General features: G+C 42.4%; 2 protein-coding genes across 6 annotated transcripts in view; one reads left to right on the top strand and one right to left on the bottom strand.

The window, feature by feature from the left end:
• The window catches only part of LOC309367851 (uncharacterized protein), a 37,491-nt gene extending 33,285 nt beyond the window's left edge, over positions 1-4,206 (bottom strand). Inside the window, exons 1-2 of the mRNA XM_081907492.1 lie at positions 4,114-4,206; positions 1,697-1,814 (exon numbers count right to left, since the gene is read on the bottom strand). Of these exons, the coding sequence (XP_081763618.1) occupies positions 1,697-1,814; positions 4,114-4,147 (152 nt within the window). The 5' untranslated portion in view covers positions 4,148-4,206. The remainder of the gene's footprint in view (positions 1-1,696; positions 1,815-4,113) is intronic.
• Positions 4,207-4,401: 195 nt separating this feature from the next.
• The window catches only part of SLC5A7 (solute carrier family 5 member 7), a 30,450-nt gene continuing 15,385 nt past the window's right edge, over positions 4,402-19,466 (top strand). The window contains exons 1-2 of one of the 5 annotated variants that reach the window (XM_081907396.1): positions 4,402-4,481; positions 17,027-17,254. In XM_081907396.1, the coding sequence (XP_081763522.1) occupies positions 17,077-17,254 (178 nt within the window). In that variant the 5' untranslated portion in view covers positions 4,402-4,481; positions 17,027-17,076. Of the gene's footprint in view, positions 4,482-10,760; positions 12,975-14,129; positions 15,871-15,928; positions 16,347-17,026; positions 17,255-19,466 lie in introns of those variants that run through there. The other 4 variants (XM_081907397.1, XR_014167370.1, XM_081907395.1 and 1 more) reach the window with 4 other exon arrangements.

Here is a 19,466-nt window from a genome sequence, read left to right as displayed (position 1 = left end):
AAGGCAAGGCTACCTGCAAGCACAGATAGCTGAATACTCAACTCTGCGTAAGATACCTTCATACCTCGGGTTACAGATGCTTCGGGTTGCGCGATTTCAGGTTGCACACTGCGCCAAACCCGGAAGTACCGGAATGGGTTACTTCTGGGTTTTGGCGCTTTGTGCATGCACAGAAGCACTAAATCATGCTTTGTGCATGCGCAGAAGCCCCAGATAGTGACCCGCATGTGTGCAGACGCGGCACTGTGGGTTGCGAACACTGTGGGTTGCGAATGTGCTTCCCGCACGGATCACGTTCGCAACCCAAGCGTCCACTGTAAATGCATTTTTCAAAATCACCTCCCTATCTTTCAGAGTATCTGCAGACTCAACCTATCACCAGCCATTTCCAAATCCTGAGGTCCTGAAGGGACGTCGTTGGGTCCCAGGCCTCGGGCACTTTCTTCCCACAGATTTCACCAGTAGCGCTTACGGCACCGGGACTGTTGTGCGTGCCATGTTCAGCATGGGAAGATGGTGGAACGGGGGCGGAACTGGACAGAATGGGAGCAGGGCCAGAGTGGAATGAGGCAGGTGGGCTTCCACATGCTCTACCAATGCACTATGGCCCAGAATATAACCCCTGCATAAATGGGGGTGGAGTGGGTTGCCTGTACAATAGTACAATTTACATCAATTGTCCCACCCATTTCTGCCTGTAGCCACACCCACCAATGGCGTGCAGTCCTCGAAAGGGTGCCTAGAAATGAATGTGGCCGCCAGGGTGCAAAAGGTTTCTCATCCCTGCTCAGGTCAATGCCACGTAAGTGGAGCACATGTGGCAAGAGAAAGGTGAGATCCACCAGCGTCAGATGAACCAATGAGAGGAACCCAGTGACCACAATATGCTCCTCTCCAGCAACCCTCACCCTCATACTTCCACACTGCGTCGTGGTTTGGCTTAGAATTGCACAAGAGCTGTGTTGTGTTTAATAGGGCTTTTTGCTGTGTTAATATCCATACATGGCAGCCTCTGTGTGAAGCAGCTCTTGCTTGTTATATTCCATTCAAAGAAGGGGCACTTCCAAGCCTGTTTAGGACGCCAGACAATCACGAATCTTAACGATCTTATTTTCTGCTTTCTCTTTAGATTCAAAATATGCTAACTTTGTCCAGCAGGGGGCACTATGCTACCTATTTTACTGCTGCTTGTATCGCACATAGCAACTTTTGTCATGACGTTTGGGGAAAGAACTATTTGTGTTTTAAGTTTCCTGATAGACAATATTGATAATCAGTGTGGCTCTTTTTTTTAACTACATACATGAAGCTATGTGCCAAATTTGTTCCCAGCTCAGAGGTAAGAGGCCATTTTGAAATTTAACAGCAACCTAATGACCCAGTAAGTCATTTTAACAATTCCAAAGTCTGTTGTGTTCGTTATTCTAAATGTCTATACCATGCCTGGTTGTTTTAAGAATGTGCCAGTATGATTTCAATTGTATGTTGTATTTTTATGCAGTGAACTGACCTGAGATCTACAGATGGAGGGCTGTAAGTAAGTACGTAAGTAAGTACTGTAAGTAAGTAAATATAATAGCTTCACAACCTGGTCCCAAGTTTGGCCCTGCCATTAGCCACAGTGAAGCCACTACCTCTGTCAGAAATAGGGATGAGGCAGAAAATTAATTCAATTTGCATTTAAATAAAAACTTACCTAACTTTCACTGTTTGAAGATAAGGACTGAAGCAAAGCTGCAAGTTGCATTTCTCCAGGCAAGTACCATTTACAAAAATGCATACGCTGAAGTAAGGTGCGCATATAAATGCACACGCTAGTCAAAAAAAAAAAAAGGACATACAGAAATGCATTGTATTGTGGGCATCTGCTTTGCATATTAAACAAAATTGCATTACAATATGTATATTAGGAGAATTTTGCAGTAAAATGCTGGTGCGTTTTCATGAGGACTTCTTTTAAAAATGCAAACTGTGCCAGAATGTGTAGAAGACCTGAACTTAAGAGTAGAAAAATGAGGAACTGAGATGAATCAAAATGGACAGACTGCCTGCCAATTACCTCTGTTGTCCCTAATCTGGCCTGCTGCCTCAGGTGTGGCAGACAATGCTGTCTTGTCACCAAAGGTGAAGCAAGATTCAAATGCCAATCCACTTGACTTCTGCATGACAACTTGCGAAGGGATACCATCCTTTGCTTCAGGCATCAAAATATTATTGGCCTGCCCTAAAATCTCACTTTAAGTATTCTGCAAGGCGAATGGATTTTATATAGAACTATACAAGTTCTATAGGTATAGATATAGGTATAAGGCATTTTGTTTTGGTCAGTACTCCCAAACCTCAGTGTAACTCCACCCCCCTCCCACAAACAAACAAACACCCCTAATTCCACACATTCCAGTGCCCTTTCTTTCTTTCCTTTTGCTCCTCGCCAACCCAACACCCAGACGTCTCCTCTCCCATTTATTTCCTTACCCCCTGAGCTCTGTGCCTGATCAGGAGTCATCAGCTCTCATGGAACTGGCATCCAGTAAAGTGTGCAGATGTTCCCGTCGGGATGATTTGCATGAGAACAAAACTTCAAATGTCGCATGGAAAAACCACGCAAAAGTCACCATTCAAAGCCTCACGGCCTCATCTGAGAAATGCATGAGGCAACGTTGTCCAGGAGTGCGGCTGTTTTTATCCCATTGGCATTTGTGTTTGGCAATGCTTTGTTTAATGATTTTATTCAATGTTCCTAACAAAACAAAATAAAAGCACATCATAAATCGGAGGGTGTTTTTTTGTTTTGTTTTTAAAGCTTTGGAATACTTTTTTTTTTTAAGCCTCATGGTTCTGGTCTGAATTTCAAACAGAAAACATCGCTGAAGATGTTAACATAGGGTTACCAGACATCCCCAGTTCCCAGGGACAGTCCCCGGATTTGCAAATCTGTCCCCAGATTTCTGTCCCCGGGAAACGTGGCAGTAGCAGCCTCAGCAGCCCAGAGCCGGCCTGGTAGCACAGTTGGCTCTGGCTGGCTTCAGGAACTGCTTGCTGCCCCCGCCACTGCTGAAGGGGAACCAGGGACGTCCAGTGGTACAGATCTCCTGCCCCCTTCCCCCTTTGTTTTGACAGATCGGGGGAGGCTCGGGAGACACGGGCAGGCAGGCGCTGCCCAGGAGGGGCAGAAGGCGCATGGTTTCTCTGCCAGGCAAGGTGCAAAGCCCTTCTTTTGCACCCTGTGAAACATAAATGTGCAGAGTTTTTTTAAAAAAACTGGGCAACAGCTGCCCACCTGTGACTCCCAAACCTCCCCCGATCAGTCAATACAAAGGAGGAAGGGGGCAGGAGATCGGGGGAGCACCGTTGCCCAGTTTTTTTAAAAAAACTGCGCATTTATGTTTCACAGGGTTCGAAAGAAGGGCTTTGCGCCTTTATATAATATGCATATGTACTTGGGCCCAGGGTCTTTTGCCTCACCATCTCCACTACTGATTCCCTGTTGCTATGGTAAAGGTAAAGGGACCCCTGACCATTAGGTCCTGTCGTGGCCGACTCTGGGGTTGCTGCGCTCATCTCACTTTATTGTCCGAGGGAGCCGGCGTACAGCTTCCGGATCATGTGGCCAGCATGACTAAGCTGCTTCTGGCAAACCAGAGCAGCACACGGAAACGTCGTTTACCTTCCCGCCGGAGCGATACCTATTTATCTACTTGCACTTTGACGTGCTTTCAAACTGCTAGGTTGGCAGGAGCAGGAACCGAGGAATGGGAGCTCACCCCGTCATGGGGATTTGAACCGCCGACCTTCTGATCGGTAAGTCCTAGGCTCAGTGGTTTAGACCACAGTGCCACCCACGTCCCACCCGCGTCCCTGTTGCTACTCAGCTTCAAAAAAAAAAAGTGTCTCCGGATTTATTGAAAAAAATCTGGTAACCATACCTTAACAGTGATCTCAGTTCTCCAAGTGGCAGGATTTACCGCCACTAAAATGGCACCACCCACCCACCACACCTGCATGGGGAAACGTCAAGGGTTGCCAAAGTAAAACAACAACAACAACAATTAGAGAGAGAGAACACCTATGGGAGCAAAAGCCCAAAAAGGAATAAAAAGCAGCCTGTCTTACCATGCTCAGTAAGGCATGGAAAGCTGTGGTTCATTACAGGGAAAATAGAACGGGGTATTTTGAATGATGAACTGAGGAACTCCTCGCTGAACCATGAGGCAAGGTGAGGTGACTGCCTCAGGTGGCAGGATCCACAGAGGCAGAAGATTAGGCCTTCAAGGAATGCATCGCCTGCTTCAGTGGTGGTAGCGACAGTTGAAGTGCTCTCCTTGGAGGCCAGATTTAAAAATTAACCGCCACAGTGGCCTGTTGGCAAATGGGAGGCACTGCTGGTCTTCTTCCACACTTGCTCTCGATGTAGATTTTTATGCTCCCCCCCCCCTTTGTTCCTGATACAGATCTTCACTCAATCCTTCTTCTCTGGCTTGGTGAGGCACCATTTTGTTGTTTACCTCAGGTGTCCAAAATGCCTGTTATCCTAGTCAGCTCTCTTGTAACTGTTCACATGGACTTGAAGGTTGTCCTCAGATAATAAACTGGGCTCAGAACTTGTGGGAAAGTTGTGACACTGTGTACAAAACTACAGTCTGAGTAACACCCTCAGAGTAAGCTGAAACAGCCAGGACTCTTAAGAAGACTAATAACATTTATTGAGGCATAAGCTTTCCTGGACTAGAGTTTACTTAATCAAATGCATGAAGTATTATTATCCTTGCTTGACAGGAGTTTTTCTCTCAGGATCCCAGAGTTCCATTCCTGTCAAAACTGAGCAAACAGGAACAATAACAATCAATAACTTATACGCAGAAGTTGGCAGACATCCTGAAGGAATTACTCTAAAGGTATTTCAAGAAAGCTAGGCATTGAAATAATTCTGCATACAATTTTTTAAAAAAATAAATATTCCAGCTCAATGAATAAAATGTTTGCACAACTCTGCTCTGCTTCAGTTGGCTTGCTTGGCAGTAAACTGATGGGAATCACATCAATGCAAACATGAAAGAGAATATACTACTTCTTACTTTGCTGCAAATAAAGAAAATTGACAGTTTTAATATCAAGCAGGCAACATTATAATGTCTGCACCCATGGGGGGGGGGGACGGCTTTCCCCTCTGTCAGAAAAAAAGCCTCTGTCCAAGAGTACATGATTATACCTGTGCAAGAAAGTGGAGAAATTTCAGGATATGATAACAGAATTGTAATTGGTCATTAGGTTTTTATGAATAGGTGGCAATCAAACGACAAGCCCTAAAGTAATCATCATGTAAATGATAACAAAACTAACTTAGCTACCCAAATTGAGGTTGGAAGAACACCTGGATTTCCACAGACCTGGATTGCTATCTACTTATATGTGCTTTATGTATACACATCCTCTCTGTGTGTTTCTGTCTGCCTCTCTCCTTCTGTGAGAGGTGCTCCCTTAACCAACTGGGATGAGGAAGACTTTGAAGTCATCAAAAAAGAACTAGCACTCACATTACAGTATTGTTTGTGCTTCTATAATTCATACAAGTTCATAGCTTTGATTGGAATTTTGATGGAACAGGTGCCCTGATTATTGTCATCTGGACAAACAAATTTCAGGTGGCTAGCTGAGTTCTGGGCAAGTTTCCATCCATGTTTACCATTTTGTTTTTGTTGCTGTTTGCTCAATTGCCTTCGTAGCATAGTTTTTCTGTCTTTTCATAGACCCTGTGAAATTATCCTGTTTTGCTCTCCATATTTCCTCAGGTCATTTAACATGCTTGGCTATATTTCCTTTTGTGTTGCTGCATGAAAGATTGATGTGAGGAAGGGCGGTGGGGGGGGGAGCATGTAACAGACGAGTCGTTGTCAGATAAAAGATTTTGGCAGAGAAAAAGTCAACTGACATATCCTAGCCCTCTTTAAAACATTCTTGAGATTCTGGATCAAATTTGTTTATTTTCTTTTTAGAGTGAGGGGTTGTTTGTTATTTTTGCATCCCAACATTTGATTTATTGCTAATACATGGATGTACAATGGTTTAGTTGAGTCCAATTGCAGCATTTGTTATGAAATTAAAGAACAGCAAAAGAATTAAAAAGCAAAACATTTAGGGGGCTGAAATGAAAGAGCATAGGAATATATGAAAACACGAAGCTGCCTTATATTACACCAGGCAATTGCTCCACTATGTCTCTTAAGCCTTCCCAAATTAGTCTATTTTATTGTCGCTGTTCTTAATTCTTGATAGGGTTTATGCTTTAACACTGATTTATTATCTCTATAGGGTTTTATGTTCTGTTTCTGTACACCATATATTCTCTGAATGTAAGGATGTTTATAAATTCTGAACCAAATAGATAAAATATTGTCTACACTAACTGGCAGTGGCTTCCCAGGATTTCAGACACAGAGTTGTATCCATTGCTGCACCAGCAGGGTTCCACTAGTACAATGGGACTTCTGTTTCCTCTCCTCCCTTCCAAGTCTGCTCTGGTCCCCAGCCCTCCAGAGATGACTTTGTGTAAAGGTTCTGGAAGTAACAGAATGCTGTTGAACCAGTGGAATTTACAGCATCAAATATGGCCCAAACAGTCTTTCCTAGCCTGATGACGCCAAGGATGGAACCTGGGACTTTCCACATGCAAAGCAGAGGCTTTACCACTGAGCTACGGCTCTTCTTCATGTTCTCTAATTTTTTGAGACAGCAAAGGGAGATGGGGAAACAAGAATTTCAGTGTGGGACTCATCTTTTTCTCCACTTTCCTACCCTTTGTCACCAAGAATGACAGGCCCAGGGAGACAAAAGGAAAGCAATGGGGTGTGTTCTGTTATAAAAACAACCAAGTTAGTTTTCCTTCAGATTATTTTTTAAAAAAAAAAACCAAGGGCACAAACCCTTCTTTGACAAATGCGATCCTCTCACAACCCCATTGAGAGTACTGGATAATGTCTTTCTGACCCCCTAAATAGGCAGTCTCGCTCCCAGGCTTGTGTGTATAGGATTGATTGCTGTTTTAATAATGCTTTACACAGACTTTCTAACCTGATGTCCTCCAGATGTTTTGGACTATGACACCCATCATCCCTGATTATAGGCCATGATGGCTGAGGCTGATGGGAGTTGTACTCCAAAACGTCCTCACGGCATCAAGTTGAGGAAGGTTGCTTTAATAGAATCATTCTATTGTCTGGGGGTGATGGGAGCTGGAGTCCAGCAACACAGGTTTTGAAGCGAGATTCGTTTTAACAATTTCTCTTGAAAACTCCCCCCCCCCCCCAAAAAAAGCAGATCTCACAAATCCAGTTTAAAAGCTTCAAAAGTAAATGCATGGGACACTTTGCTCTCTGTCCATGGTGCTGATTAGCTGTGTGCTTTGTATATCTCCAGCATATAATAAACAGAAAAGACGAATACAGTGGTACCTCGGGTTAAGTACTTAATTCGTTCCGGAGGTCCCTACTTAACCTGAAACAGTTCTTAACCTGAAACACCACTTTAGCTAATGGGGCCTCCTGCTGCTGCCGCGCCACCAGAGCACAATTTCTCTTCTCATCCTGAAGCAAAGTTCTTAACCCGAGGTACTATTTCTGAGTTAGCGAAGTCTGTAACTTGAAGCGTATGTAACCTGAAGCGTATGTAACCTGAAGCGTATGTAACCTGGGGTACCACTGTAGTGTTGTTTGAACCTACTGGAAAACAAATTAGGTATATTACATAAACATATTACACCCAATTGCACAGGCACTTCTGGGGAACCTCAGCTGCATATCTTTTATCTGAATTGAGCCATAATATGAATATGGTATTTTTAAAAATTACAAAAGGAATTGAAATGGTTGAGTAGCTTTGGGAAGATTAGTCCTTGGATGTTTGTAGTAGTCACATTTCAGATATATTGTAGTTGCAATCCTATACCTATTTACCATTTAATTTAGTGGGACTACTTCTAAGTAGGCATGTAGAGGATTGTGCTGTAAATAGGTGGAATCCAGACTAAGTTAATTGCACCCAAGTCCTGCCCAAATCAATGCAAAATGTTAGTTATGGTTTAACTCATCTCACTGGTGTTAACAACTTGGACTGGATCCAGCCCAATGTATCCACTTGCATCTTGGTCATTGCCCTTCTTTTCTCCTCTTTTGTGACTTCATTGTTGTGTGCCTGTCGCATAAACTTGTGATATCTTGAAAGGCCAGATATTGTCATCTGATGTACAAGCTTTTGTTTTTAACAGAAAAGGCAAGAATAAAGCAAAAAGGGAAAATTCACAAAATCAGCACATTTTTCCTCAAAGGTCTAGGGAAGGTCTAGATCCATGGGCAGAATGTGATCTCAAAGCAATGTTATCTACACCCTGGCAACACTACCAAATACTAATCAAGGTGGGGTTGAAAAAATGCTGATGGAAAAGGACATTGTTTTCAAAGTTGTTCAAGACAGGCATAGTCCACGCATGCTCCAGACATCCAATATTTGTAAACAGCTTTTCCATCAACAGTGTTGATCTCAAACCATCTGACAGTAGCACATCATCAAAACATATAAATAAAATATCCATATCAACATAATATCAAGTAAACAGAAACAAGACATATGACTGTAATTTGTTTTAATATTGAATTTTAAGTTGTTGTACCCCACCATGCGCTGTGGGTTAAACCACAGAGCCTAGGACTTTCTGATCAGAAGGTCAGCAGTTCGAATCCCCACGACAGGGTGAGCTCCCGTTGCACGGTCCATGCTCCTGCAAACCTAGCAGTTTGAAAGCACGTCAAAGTGCAAGTAGATAGATAGGTACTGCTCCGGTAGGAAGGTAAACGGCGTTTCCGTGTGCTGCTCTGGTTCACCAGAAGCGGCTTAGTCATGCTGGCCACGTGACCCAGAAACTGTACGCTGGCTCCCTCGGCCAATAAAGCGTGATGAGCGCCGCAACCCCAGAGTCGGCCATGACTGGACCTAATGATCAGGGGTCCCTTTACCTTTACCCTACCATGAGACCTGATGGTGAAAGGTGGGTTAAAAATGGAATTCATTCATTCATTCACTCATTCATAACAATAAGTTCAATAAATACATGAAAAATAATTGAACAATATAAAGATTCTAAATGTAAAAAAGTTAGAGTGTTAATACATGTAAATGTAGAGGGGCAAGACTAACATTCACAGAGTAAGGAGTGACTACCGTATTATATATTAAGGAGTGACTCCGCGCCGCCGGAGCACGATTTCTGTTCTCATCCTGAAGCAAAGTTCTTAACCCGAGGTACTATTTCTGGGTTAGCGGAGTCTGTAACCTGAAGCGCATGTAACCTGAAGTGTATCTGAAGAAGTGTGCATGCACACGAAAGCTCATACCAAGAACCAACTTAGTTGGTCTTTAAGGTGCTACTGGAAGGAAAAAATTTTGTTTTGACTATGGCAGACCAACACGGCTACCTATCTGTTACCGTATTATAGATCTAGATGCAGAAATGTGACCTAGATGCAGAAAACAAAATGGCACCCAAGAGTTGTGCAATTGGCTACCTAAACGACCCTGGCCAATTACACTGAGTGCTTTCAGGAGAGGGCAAAAGAAAAAAATTCATGGGGTATGAAATGGAAATTAGACACCCAGAAATATTGCCTTTTTCTAAAATATTGTCTTTTTCTAAAATAGATTATTGGGGGGGGGGCTAATCCTGTTTCTAAATGGATGAGCAGTGCAGAGACCAAGTTGAAGAAAGGTTTCTTCTGGGATAGGAGTGGGGAGCCTGTGGTCCTCCTGGTATAGCTGGATCTCAGCTCCCATCATCCATGACACTTGACCACACTGGCTGGAGCTGATGGGATCTGAAGGGCAAGAACAACAGCTGGATAACCAAAGGTTCCCTAACCCTATGGAGCATGAGTAACAGAAAGGAGAGAGCCCTTGTGAGACTCTGGTTGTGAGGGGTTTCTGTCAGTAAAAACTGATAGAATTAGCCCCCATGCTGAATATAGGCAGCCCTGGCATGAGTAAAGAATGGAATAAGAAGCATGATTTGACTTTGACTTTGTGAGGCTTCCTTAAACATTAGCTGAAAGGATTTCAGGTTCTTGTAGGTTTTATGTCGTCTATTTGAATCGCACAAGGCCTCTCATGTTTTCTCATTAGGTCTAACAACTGTGTCGCTTGCATAGCACCAGTGTATACATAATAAATTATGAACCACTTTTGAAATATGGTTTTATAAAAAGCTTTCTGGGTGGGGGGGTGGAAGAGGGGAAACAGAGAGTCTCTGTGTAATTTGTTTAAAGTTATAAAAGCAGAGGCTGCGACAACCTCCTAATAAATCTGCAGAAGCACCACTGTACTAAAAAGCAGCTTTGTGAAAATAGACTAATTTATGGCCTTTCTGTCTCACTTCTTTATGGGCACTTCCGTCTACAGTGTCAAAAATGAATACAAGTGAAGAAGACCTGGAAAAGCTAAGTGAACCAGGTCCAATATTGCAGATCCATGTTATCAATCCACATGTTTCTCCTCCCTGTACAAACTAAATAAGCAAATCTGTTCTCTCTATACAGTGGTGCCTTGGTTTATGAACTTAATCCGTTCTGGAAATCCGTTCTTAAACCAAAGCATTCTTAAACCAAGGCGTGCTTTCCCATAGCCGTGGGGGACTCTCCTCTATCCAGCACACAATATGTATGCAGGCCCTCTGAAGTTTTATCCGGATATGCTTTGGGCTTGGTCAAAGAACAGTACAGTGGTACCTCTGGTTACGTACTTAATTCGTTCCGGAGGTCCGTTCTTAACCTGAAACAGTTCTTAACCTGAAGCACCACTTTAGCTAATGGGGCCTCCTGCTGCTGCCGCGCCGCCGGAGCACGATTTCTGTTCTCATCCTGAAGCAAAGTTCTTAACCCGAGGTACTATTTCTGGGTTAGCGGAGTCTGTAACCTGAAGCGCATGTAACCTGAAGCATATGTAACCTGAGGTACCACTGTACTGGATAACAGATATGAACAAAATATAAAGATGTGCCAGACAAAGTTTTGGCTGTTGGCCTTAGGCTTTCAGTGAGGTGAGGAGTGGCATGTCAGTGAGGTAACTGGGCTCCCATGATGAGGCCCTGTGCATCACAGCTGTCATGTAAAGAGAAGAGGCCTTTAGGCAAGGCAAACATCATACGCTAAAATGGTAAAATGGCTGCACCATCCATTTGTACCACAATGATGATCAAGCAATGAGGGGGAGAGGGAAGGCCATCAAAAAATCCTCCACAAGCCCTCCTTGCAATTCTAGCCCAAACATGTTAGCATCAATTTAGGGTTAATCACAAAAGGTGAAGGGAAGCGGCTGGTCCCCTTCTAATTCCAGTTCTGTCCTTCCTTCAGCTGGCTGGGTGGACTATTTGCTTAAAACTGCAAGGTTCCTCTCAACTCACCCTACTCCAATTGGACTGAATGGGGAAAGCATAACGTTTCCACTCCACAACCCAGATGGTCAAGCAGAACTCTTTTTAATCTCTCATTTAGGACAAGACAAAATGGTTATGGCTCCTCCCACCATTTGCAATGCTTTCTCCTGCTCCTTCCCTCATCTGCTGCATAGCACACCCTGAAATCTGTAGACCATAGCAGGTGGGGGAAGGATCCAATGACAGGACCATGGAGTGAATAGGGAAGAGGAGCTGCAGTAGAGCTCATCTTCTACTTAGTGAATGAGTAAACAGTGAAAGGGTATGTCCAGGATCCAGATTGTGAGATGTGAACCCTAGAACAGGGGTTTCACCCTTCAGATAAGTGACAGGTGAACCTGTAGCAGAGGTTAGGAGACTTGGCTAATTATTGTTAGTATCCCAGCTTCTTCTTAAATATGCTTTTGGGGAGTTTGTGGCTTAGTTCTAAAGTGTGCAGTGCACACTAACAAGGACCAGTCTCTCTGCACAGCCAATCGCCATGGCTAAAGTAAGGCACTTATCTCAGTCTTATTGTAGTATTTGTTATCAAGTATAGCCTAATTTTCCTCCAGAAGGAGATCAGAGCAGCATACGTTAAAAATACTAAAACAATATAAAACAAGGAATGGCAAACTACGTGTAATCAAATTGAAAATGGGGCTTTCGGTTAGTGTGGGCTTTCCCATTAAAGCCAGGTTTGCAAACTTTTTGGGTGGCAGATGCTTAATTTAAGAAATGCTTTACAGCAGAATTATCAGAAAGCATACACACATACATACAGAACTAAGGCTGCAGACTGAAATTGTGGCATTCAGGATGTCATTCATCTTGAGTGTCCCAGTACAATTTCTTTAAGCAACTACAGAGTCCCCAAAGAAATTATCCAGCCATTGATTAGACAAACCACCTGCCTGGAATTGAAGGGGGAGGGGGGAAAGAAGGCATGGAAATGGAAAATCTTTCTGAAAGAAATCAGCAGTCACTGATTGCTTTGAGGGAAGATGTGGATGGGCTTGTGTGCTCTTGGAGTCCCAGAGAGTCTATATATCATAGTGATGAGGTTCTTGGTCATAAACTCACAGAGAGCAAATGAGACCGTTTAGTTGCTTCTTTCATTTGGGTAATAGTCTTCTACTCCATATGAAAGCACACTACAGTACTTTGCTTAAGCTTGTTTTGTGTAGGATAACTTATCAGAATACTTGCAAGGGAGGGGGTGGACCCAAAACACCTGCCACATACCTTCATTATGTATATTTCCACTCTTTTTCCATGTTACATAGTCTTATTTAAGAATAAAAAATGTTGGTCTACTCCCCTGGAAAGATATCTGTTACATCATTTAAGGGTTCATAGCAGCCTGCACCATAAAGGAATTGAAGTTTGCAAGGGATGTTCTTCTAAGTGCACTTATTCAGATGTCAGTTCTGTTCAAGGAAGTCAATAAGCTGAATGTGCTGAATGTCTCATCTGAAAGATCCTATTTAAAAAGCCACATAGACTTTTGTTAATATGGCAGGTAAGGAACAGGGTGACATATAGGATTTTGCAGAATTTGTCATTTGAATTTTTAAGCTAGTTTTGTAAGCCGCTGTGAGAACGCCTGTGTGCAATACAAGTGCACAAATTTAATAAGGGAAAACAAATGTCTGTGGAATGTAAACCAAGAAGCTGTAATCAAGAAGCTATATATACTTTTGTCGTTTCATATCTATACAGCCAGTCCTGCGCATGCAAACTTCAGTGGAAACTTGTTTCCACAAAAATGCCCTTAGGATTTCAGGCTAGTGTGACAAAAAAGAAAACAAGTGCAATACAACTTCTTGCAATATTATTCTTGTTTGTTCTGTTTATCTTGAGCCAAGTGCCTGGATAATGTGCCCTTGCACCTGAAAACTGCCATTGTCCAGGCAGCCTGGATCTGAGCCCTCTTAAGAGCTGACTAGGTACAATTCAACCGCATGAGACATGGGCTTCCTCTGCCCATACTCCACACAATCTTCATGATTGCCCACCCCTCCCACTGTATACCTTCCTCTTCCTGCCTATAGCCTGATCAGCAATGTTCCTTGCACAAGCAAGGACTGCAGGCAGGAAAATGAAGGGTTAGAAATCAGCAGCCTGAGCCATGGACAGATATTCATATATAAGGATCTAACTTTTGGGAAATAACTGGGGGATGCCAGTTAATTCTGAAATCCCACTTGTGTGGGAAACTACAAAAGTAAAAAAAAGAAAAGCTGACTGCCTGAATTAAATAATGTGGGGCTCGACTCACTCTTTAGCCAAAACAGACCCCAGTAGAGTTTAAAACAGAAATACGTGCAGCGTTTTCAAAGTGTGGGAAATATAGGTTGTTAGACCTGTCAATATCCCAGTTTTAAGCACTGATAATGTGCTTCCCCACCTCTACCCATCTCAAAGTGAATAGACTACAACCTTAAGTAATTTTAAATGCTTTACTTACAGTAAACAGTGGTCTCACCCATGCATCATTGAATGCTACAGCAGAAACAACATTGGTAAGGTATTCTTGGTTATGAAATACAGAAGTTTGGAGCCTCAGCCTCAGGCATCTGCTAAGTTACATGGTTCAAAGAGGGAGAGAGAGAGAGAGAGAGAGAGAGAGAGAGAGAGAGAGAGAGAGAGAGAGAGAGAGAGAGAGGAACAGGAACAGGAAACAACCTTTGCTTCCTCCCTCCCCAAAGGTGAGAAGTCATGACCAATCTGAGTCTTCTCTACCAATACAGAACTTTGTGATCTTTAACCCCTTTCTTACTGCTGAATATGTACTGTTATATTTGGCTGTGTTAATCTCCCACACTAACAACCCAGAGAAAGATGCCCAAACAATCTGGGATAGTAGAAGCACTCATTTTATTATGGGGTCACTAATACTTAGCTCCATCTGGAGCTATTTACTGTCTTAAAGCAGGGATGGGGAACCTGTGTCCCTCCAGATGTTTATAGACTGCCAAATCTCATTTAACCATCTTTCATTTCAGAAGATGACCATGGGCAAATGGCCCACAATGGTCCCCACATGGAAGCTGGTGAACAGTGCTCACCTGCATCACCAATAAGTACAAAATTTAAAAGGGCTCTTTAACCTCATACGTATTTACTCAAAACTAAGTCCTGCTATGCTCAACGGGACTTACTCCCAGGTTCTGCACCTACACTCCTGCACAGCTGCTATCTCGTATACTGGGAGTAAATATTCAAGCTTTGACTGGGTCTTCTTGGCGAATAAAATAGATTATTTGAGAAAGGTAGGAAATTATAGGAGATGGTTTGCCACAGATTTTGCAATTTTATGGCAAAACACTGTGACAGCCAAGTTACTGGGACAATAGAGAATCCCCACAGTGATGTTAAAATTCCTGAATTCAGCAAAAGTAATATGAGCACTCTGTCCTTTTTGTGGAGGCAAGTCAGGATAAAAATCTAATAAACCTAATCATTTTACTTAAGCCGCTTGAATGTTTTCGAACAATGTTACAAACACACAAATACAGAGAGAGAGAGAGAGAGAGAGAGAGAGAGAGAGAGAGAGAGAGAGAGAGAGAGAGAGAGAGGAACGTCTACTGCTGACAAAGTCTCCCTTTCCTGATTGCTCACTCTTGGACCCTAAAACTCACCCCTTGGCATTTTGTCTCATGTTCCAGTCCCACACTCATTGTCTTTTTCCACTCTTCTCTTCATTCTCTCCCCCACGTAGCAGATCACGCTCTGTTGAGTCATCTCTGCCCCACAGCCCCCATTTGCCCTGTGACGTGTTTGTCCCAGCTCTGACGGATGCAGTCTCCGCACCCCACTCCTTTATAACGGAATCGCCTCTTTTAATCCAATAACCACATGCAGGCCCCCAAACGAGCATAGGTTCAATAGGAGGGGGAGAAGAAGGGAAACAGCATCTGTGGCAGTGGGCTGGGTAGTGGGTTAATCCAGGCCAAGGGCCTTCTGTTTTGCTGTTCCTGATCACCTCCTGAAAGAATTGCTTCTCCCTTGAGAGTGGAGCCCTAGGTAATTCTCCCACTGAGAATGGCTGATGCTCTGACTGCCTCCATAGCTGTAGTCTCACAGAACCATTGGGAACGGGGTGAAATAGAAGGGAAGGCACCAGTTCCCCAAAAGTGAGGAAATTCAGCCTCTTAGGGAAAGGAAGATGTCTGGCTTCCCTTCTGTGCTACACAGAACCCTGGATGTGTACAGACTAGCCTGAAATTCTCGTAGGACTGGAGCTCTTTGCAATTGTGCCTGTCCCTTTAAAGAAAGGGAAAGCCGCTTCTCACACTCTGCCTCTGTGGGTGAACACAAGGTGCTGGGATTGAGCTGCTTGATGCCAGATCAAGGGAAAGTAGAGGCAGAGCTCAGAGGAAGAAGGGAGAAGAGGATATCTGCTGGAAAAAGAGGTGAATTGGGGGTGAGGATAAGTGAAACAAAAGGGGGGAGTTGGGAGGAGGTGATAGTTGTGCCGGGAACAATGCCTGTTTTTGCAAGGGTTGTGAGTAATCCAATAAATCTAACTTGTTACTGACGCTAGTCTGGGAGTTTAGAAATTGGCTGTGTAAAGTCAAATGTCACCTCCGGCAAGCTGCTTTTGCTCAAACTTTAGAAGCTGATCAACAATTTCTAAGGAAATAGTCACTAATGATGGGGTGGAGGGAAAGGAATTACCAAGCCCTGCTTGGATGCCCCTGCTTATGTCAGCTAATTGGATCATACTTTACTCTGATTCTCACGGAGACTTAAATATTTATGTCACACAGAAAACCTTTCATGGACATTCTTGTTTTGATAAAAAACGCACTTTTCGATTCCATGTTAAATGTAGGTTAGCTGTGAAAGCAAAAGTAAATTCTGAAGGAATGGGGGGAGACAGACTAAGGTACATCAACTGTTGATAATAGTTCTACTCTTTTCTGTCATTTGTTCATGTGAGCTATTGATTTTGTTGGATTCTATTCACACTTTAAATCTTCTAGTGATGAGTTTCTTTTAACAGCAAACTTGAGGCAGACCTTTTCAAGGGACAGAAATGTCATTCTTATGAAAATGAGAGCTGCGCTTGCAAAAGTGGCAGAAATAACTTCATTTCTGACCTTCATTCTTTGAGCAATAATTTAATTGTTTTGTGATACTGGTTTCTGGTTAAGGAAGCGTTGGCTCTTTTTTAACCAAAAAAGTAAATGTGCTCACCATTGTATACTATTTTAAGCTGCTTTTTTCATATTCTTGAGGTTTATGGAGAATTCTTTGATTTTGAACTGACATTTCAGTTTTATCATCTATAAGAAAGATTTAAATAAAGTGACTTTGTTTCAACCAAGTTTCTATCTGACACTTTGATTTTTAGATTGAAATATTTGTTTGGAGATGTTACATTGTTTAGGAAATGTGTGTGGATTATCTGAAACATAAAACAGGTTACATCTGAAGTAGCATAATCATATCAGGATGAACTGTAGGATAAGACAATCATGTTATTTTCTGATATGGACTCAGGGTTGTTGGGGTTTTTTGCCATGCACAACTGATATGCATAATATGTTATTACCTTTTGTCTAGCTCTCATGTTAATGAAATAGCAATCCAGAGAAGTGTCAAGAGGCTTCAACATGGCTTTTCATGTGGCGGGACTGATTGCTATCATTGTGTTCTACCTGGCTATCCTCTTTGTTGGAATATGGGCTGCATGGAAAACCAAAAACAGCGGTAGTGATGGAGATCGTAGGGAAGCTATTATAGTTGGCGGAAGAGATATTGGCTTGCTGGTTGGTGGATTTACCATGACGGGTATGTTCCTCTCTTTTTACCTGTTATTCCAGTGTCTACATCCTTCCTCTGACATGAATTTAAATGTACGCCGTGCAAAGGCACAACTTCACGGTGCTGCTTAGCTGCCAGTAAAATTGCATGCCACATAAATAGTTCTGACAGGAAGGCTTCAACCAGTTGCTTCTGAGTAGTCACACTGAGAACTTGTGTGTTTTCTTTTCACCTCTGGAAAATGCACCCCACTGGGCTTACTGAATAATGCAGTATGAACAGGTCGATATAACCATGATTTATAGAATATTCCCCCCTTGTTGTTTGTTATAAAAACTAGCTAATGAATGAGTCGCATCTCCTGTTACCTTCACAATATCCAACAGGAGCCAGAGCAGTTTATCAACGTGGCATGCATCATATGTATATGGCTTCTGAATATTGCAAGGAATAGGACAATCATGTTGCATATAGGGAAGGATCAAAATATCATGCGACAGTTGCCACTGTAGGTGCACCAAGTTAAATCTAAACCAAACGTAGCCATCAACTACAGTAGCGCTTCACAAAGAATTTCACTGGGCCACCCTTATTATAATTTAACCACATACTGTAATTTGGGATCTCACATGCTGATCTTCAAAGCAACTTAGGCAAGATATTTCCAGTTAAGCCAACGTAGCTAAGTAGTTCATGCAGTTCAATCTGGTACATGTTTACTCAGACGTAAGTCTGACTCTGTGTCATGGGACTCAGTCCCAAGTGAGGCACATAGGATTGCAGCCTTCATGTTGCATAGATATCAAAAGAAAAAGATGGGTCAATATACACGTCTACTTTCCTATACACAATGTCAGGCCACGTTGACTCCATGATGACATCATCAGAGAGGGCAAAGGAGCCGAACGGTGAGTCATCATGCACCAAAATGTTTAAAATGTTTGTGGCTGGGCCTTCAGTTACAAGAATTGCCAAAGTGACATTTCAGATTGGTGCAAAATGGCATGAGATATGAAATGTCCCCATTCTACTTGTTATAAAGGGCTTTGCTTCAGAAACAAGATAATTCATTCAAAAAGAAAAACCATTTCAGTTTCAAATTTGATTATTCTTTCAGTGTTTTCTTTCCTTCTTTGTGCAGTCAATTTCAGGTTTACGATTAAACTTGTCCAGCACTAATTTGCAAATAAGTGTATAACTTTCCTGTTGATTTCATTGAAATTTTCATTCAAATACAGGCTAGGTTGGGGTTCAGATTTGTAACTGGGGAGGGGAAATAGTATATCAGTTAAAGCAAGAAAAAGTCTGCCTTCTTCCACCATTTTGATTAAGAATTGGAGCCTTTATTCTCCTTTTACTTCAAGGTGTAATTATTGCTCATGATTTGAAAGGCTGCCTATTGTGAACAAAAATTCCAGAGTAGCGGCCACGTTAGTCTGTGGAAGCAAAAACAAGGAGTCTTGAAGGCTAATCAATTTATTTTGGCATTAGCATTGATGAAGTGGAGAGTCAGAAGACTCTTTGTATAAAAGGTTAGATTCTGGAGCCATGCACCCGGGATCCCCAGCCTTTCTAGGTCCAGGGACACATTTTAAAATCTAAGAAACAGTTGTGAACACCACAAAATACCCGTTTCACAGAAGAAAAAGCGGTGATACTTTGAAAAACAACACCTCAAATAGGCAAAACATACACACACATGCCTCACAAATGAAAGAAACACAGACCAGAAAAACAGACCATGCTTCCACAACTAAAAACCTCCCCTGGATAACTTAAATTTTTAAAAATTTGGGAGGGAAGAGGACCTTGGTGTATGCCATGGGAATTTCTAAGGTTTCCAGGGTGTCTACAGCTGCCACATTAGAGAACCCACTCATAAACCATGTAAAGAAAAGAGAATATTTGGTAGGTTATAATTCCCAATTCTGCTAGCATTTATACTTTTGCAGTGTAAGTAATTATGCACTGATTTTTAGTGTTCAAATTGTAAAATAGCATTCAGGGGGATGTTTGCTGATCTGTGTTTTGTCAGCCAGGAATAAAAGGTTCTAACATTTCAAAGGAAACTAGATGCAGTTCTGTCAACAGAACTGATTGCCAGCCGTGAAAATGATGAGAATTTTGTAGGCAGTTTCGTCAGGAGAAACACCAGCTGTCTGCTGTGATTAGTGATGTTAATAAATATTTAGAAAGTGGCAAAATGTGTTCAATGATACCTATAAGACAAATAAGACTG

The sequence above is a fragment of the Podarcis melisellensis genome (genome assembly GCF_964234715.1).
Source record: "Podarcis melisellensis genome assembly, chromosome: 4".
NCBI lineage: Eukaryota > Metazoa > Chordata > Lepidosauria > Squamata > Lacertidae > Podarcis > Podarcis melisellensis.
Note: the sequence above shows the minus strand (reverse complement) of the source record. Positions and strands in the feature narration are given on the sequence as shown.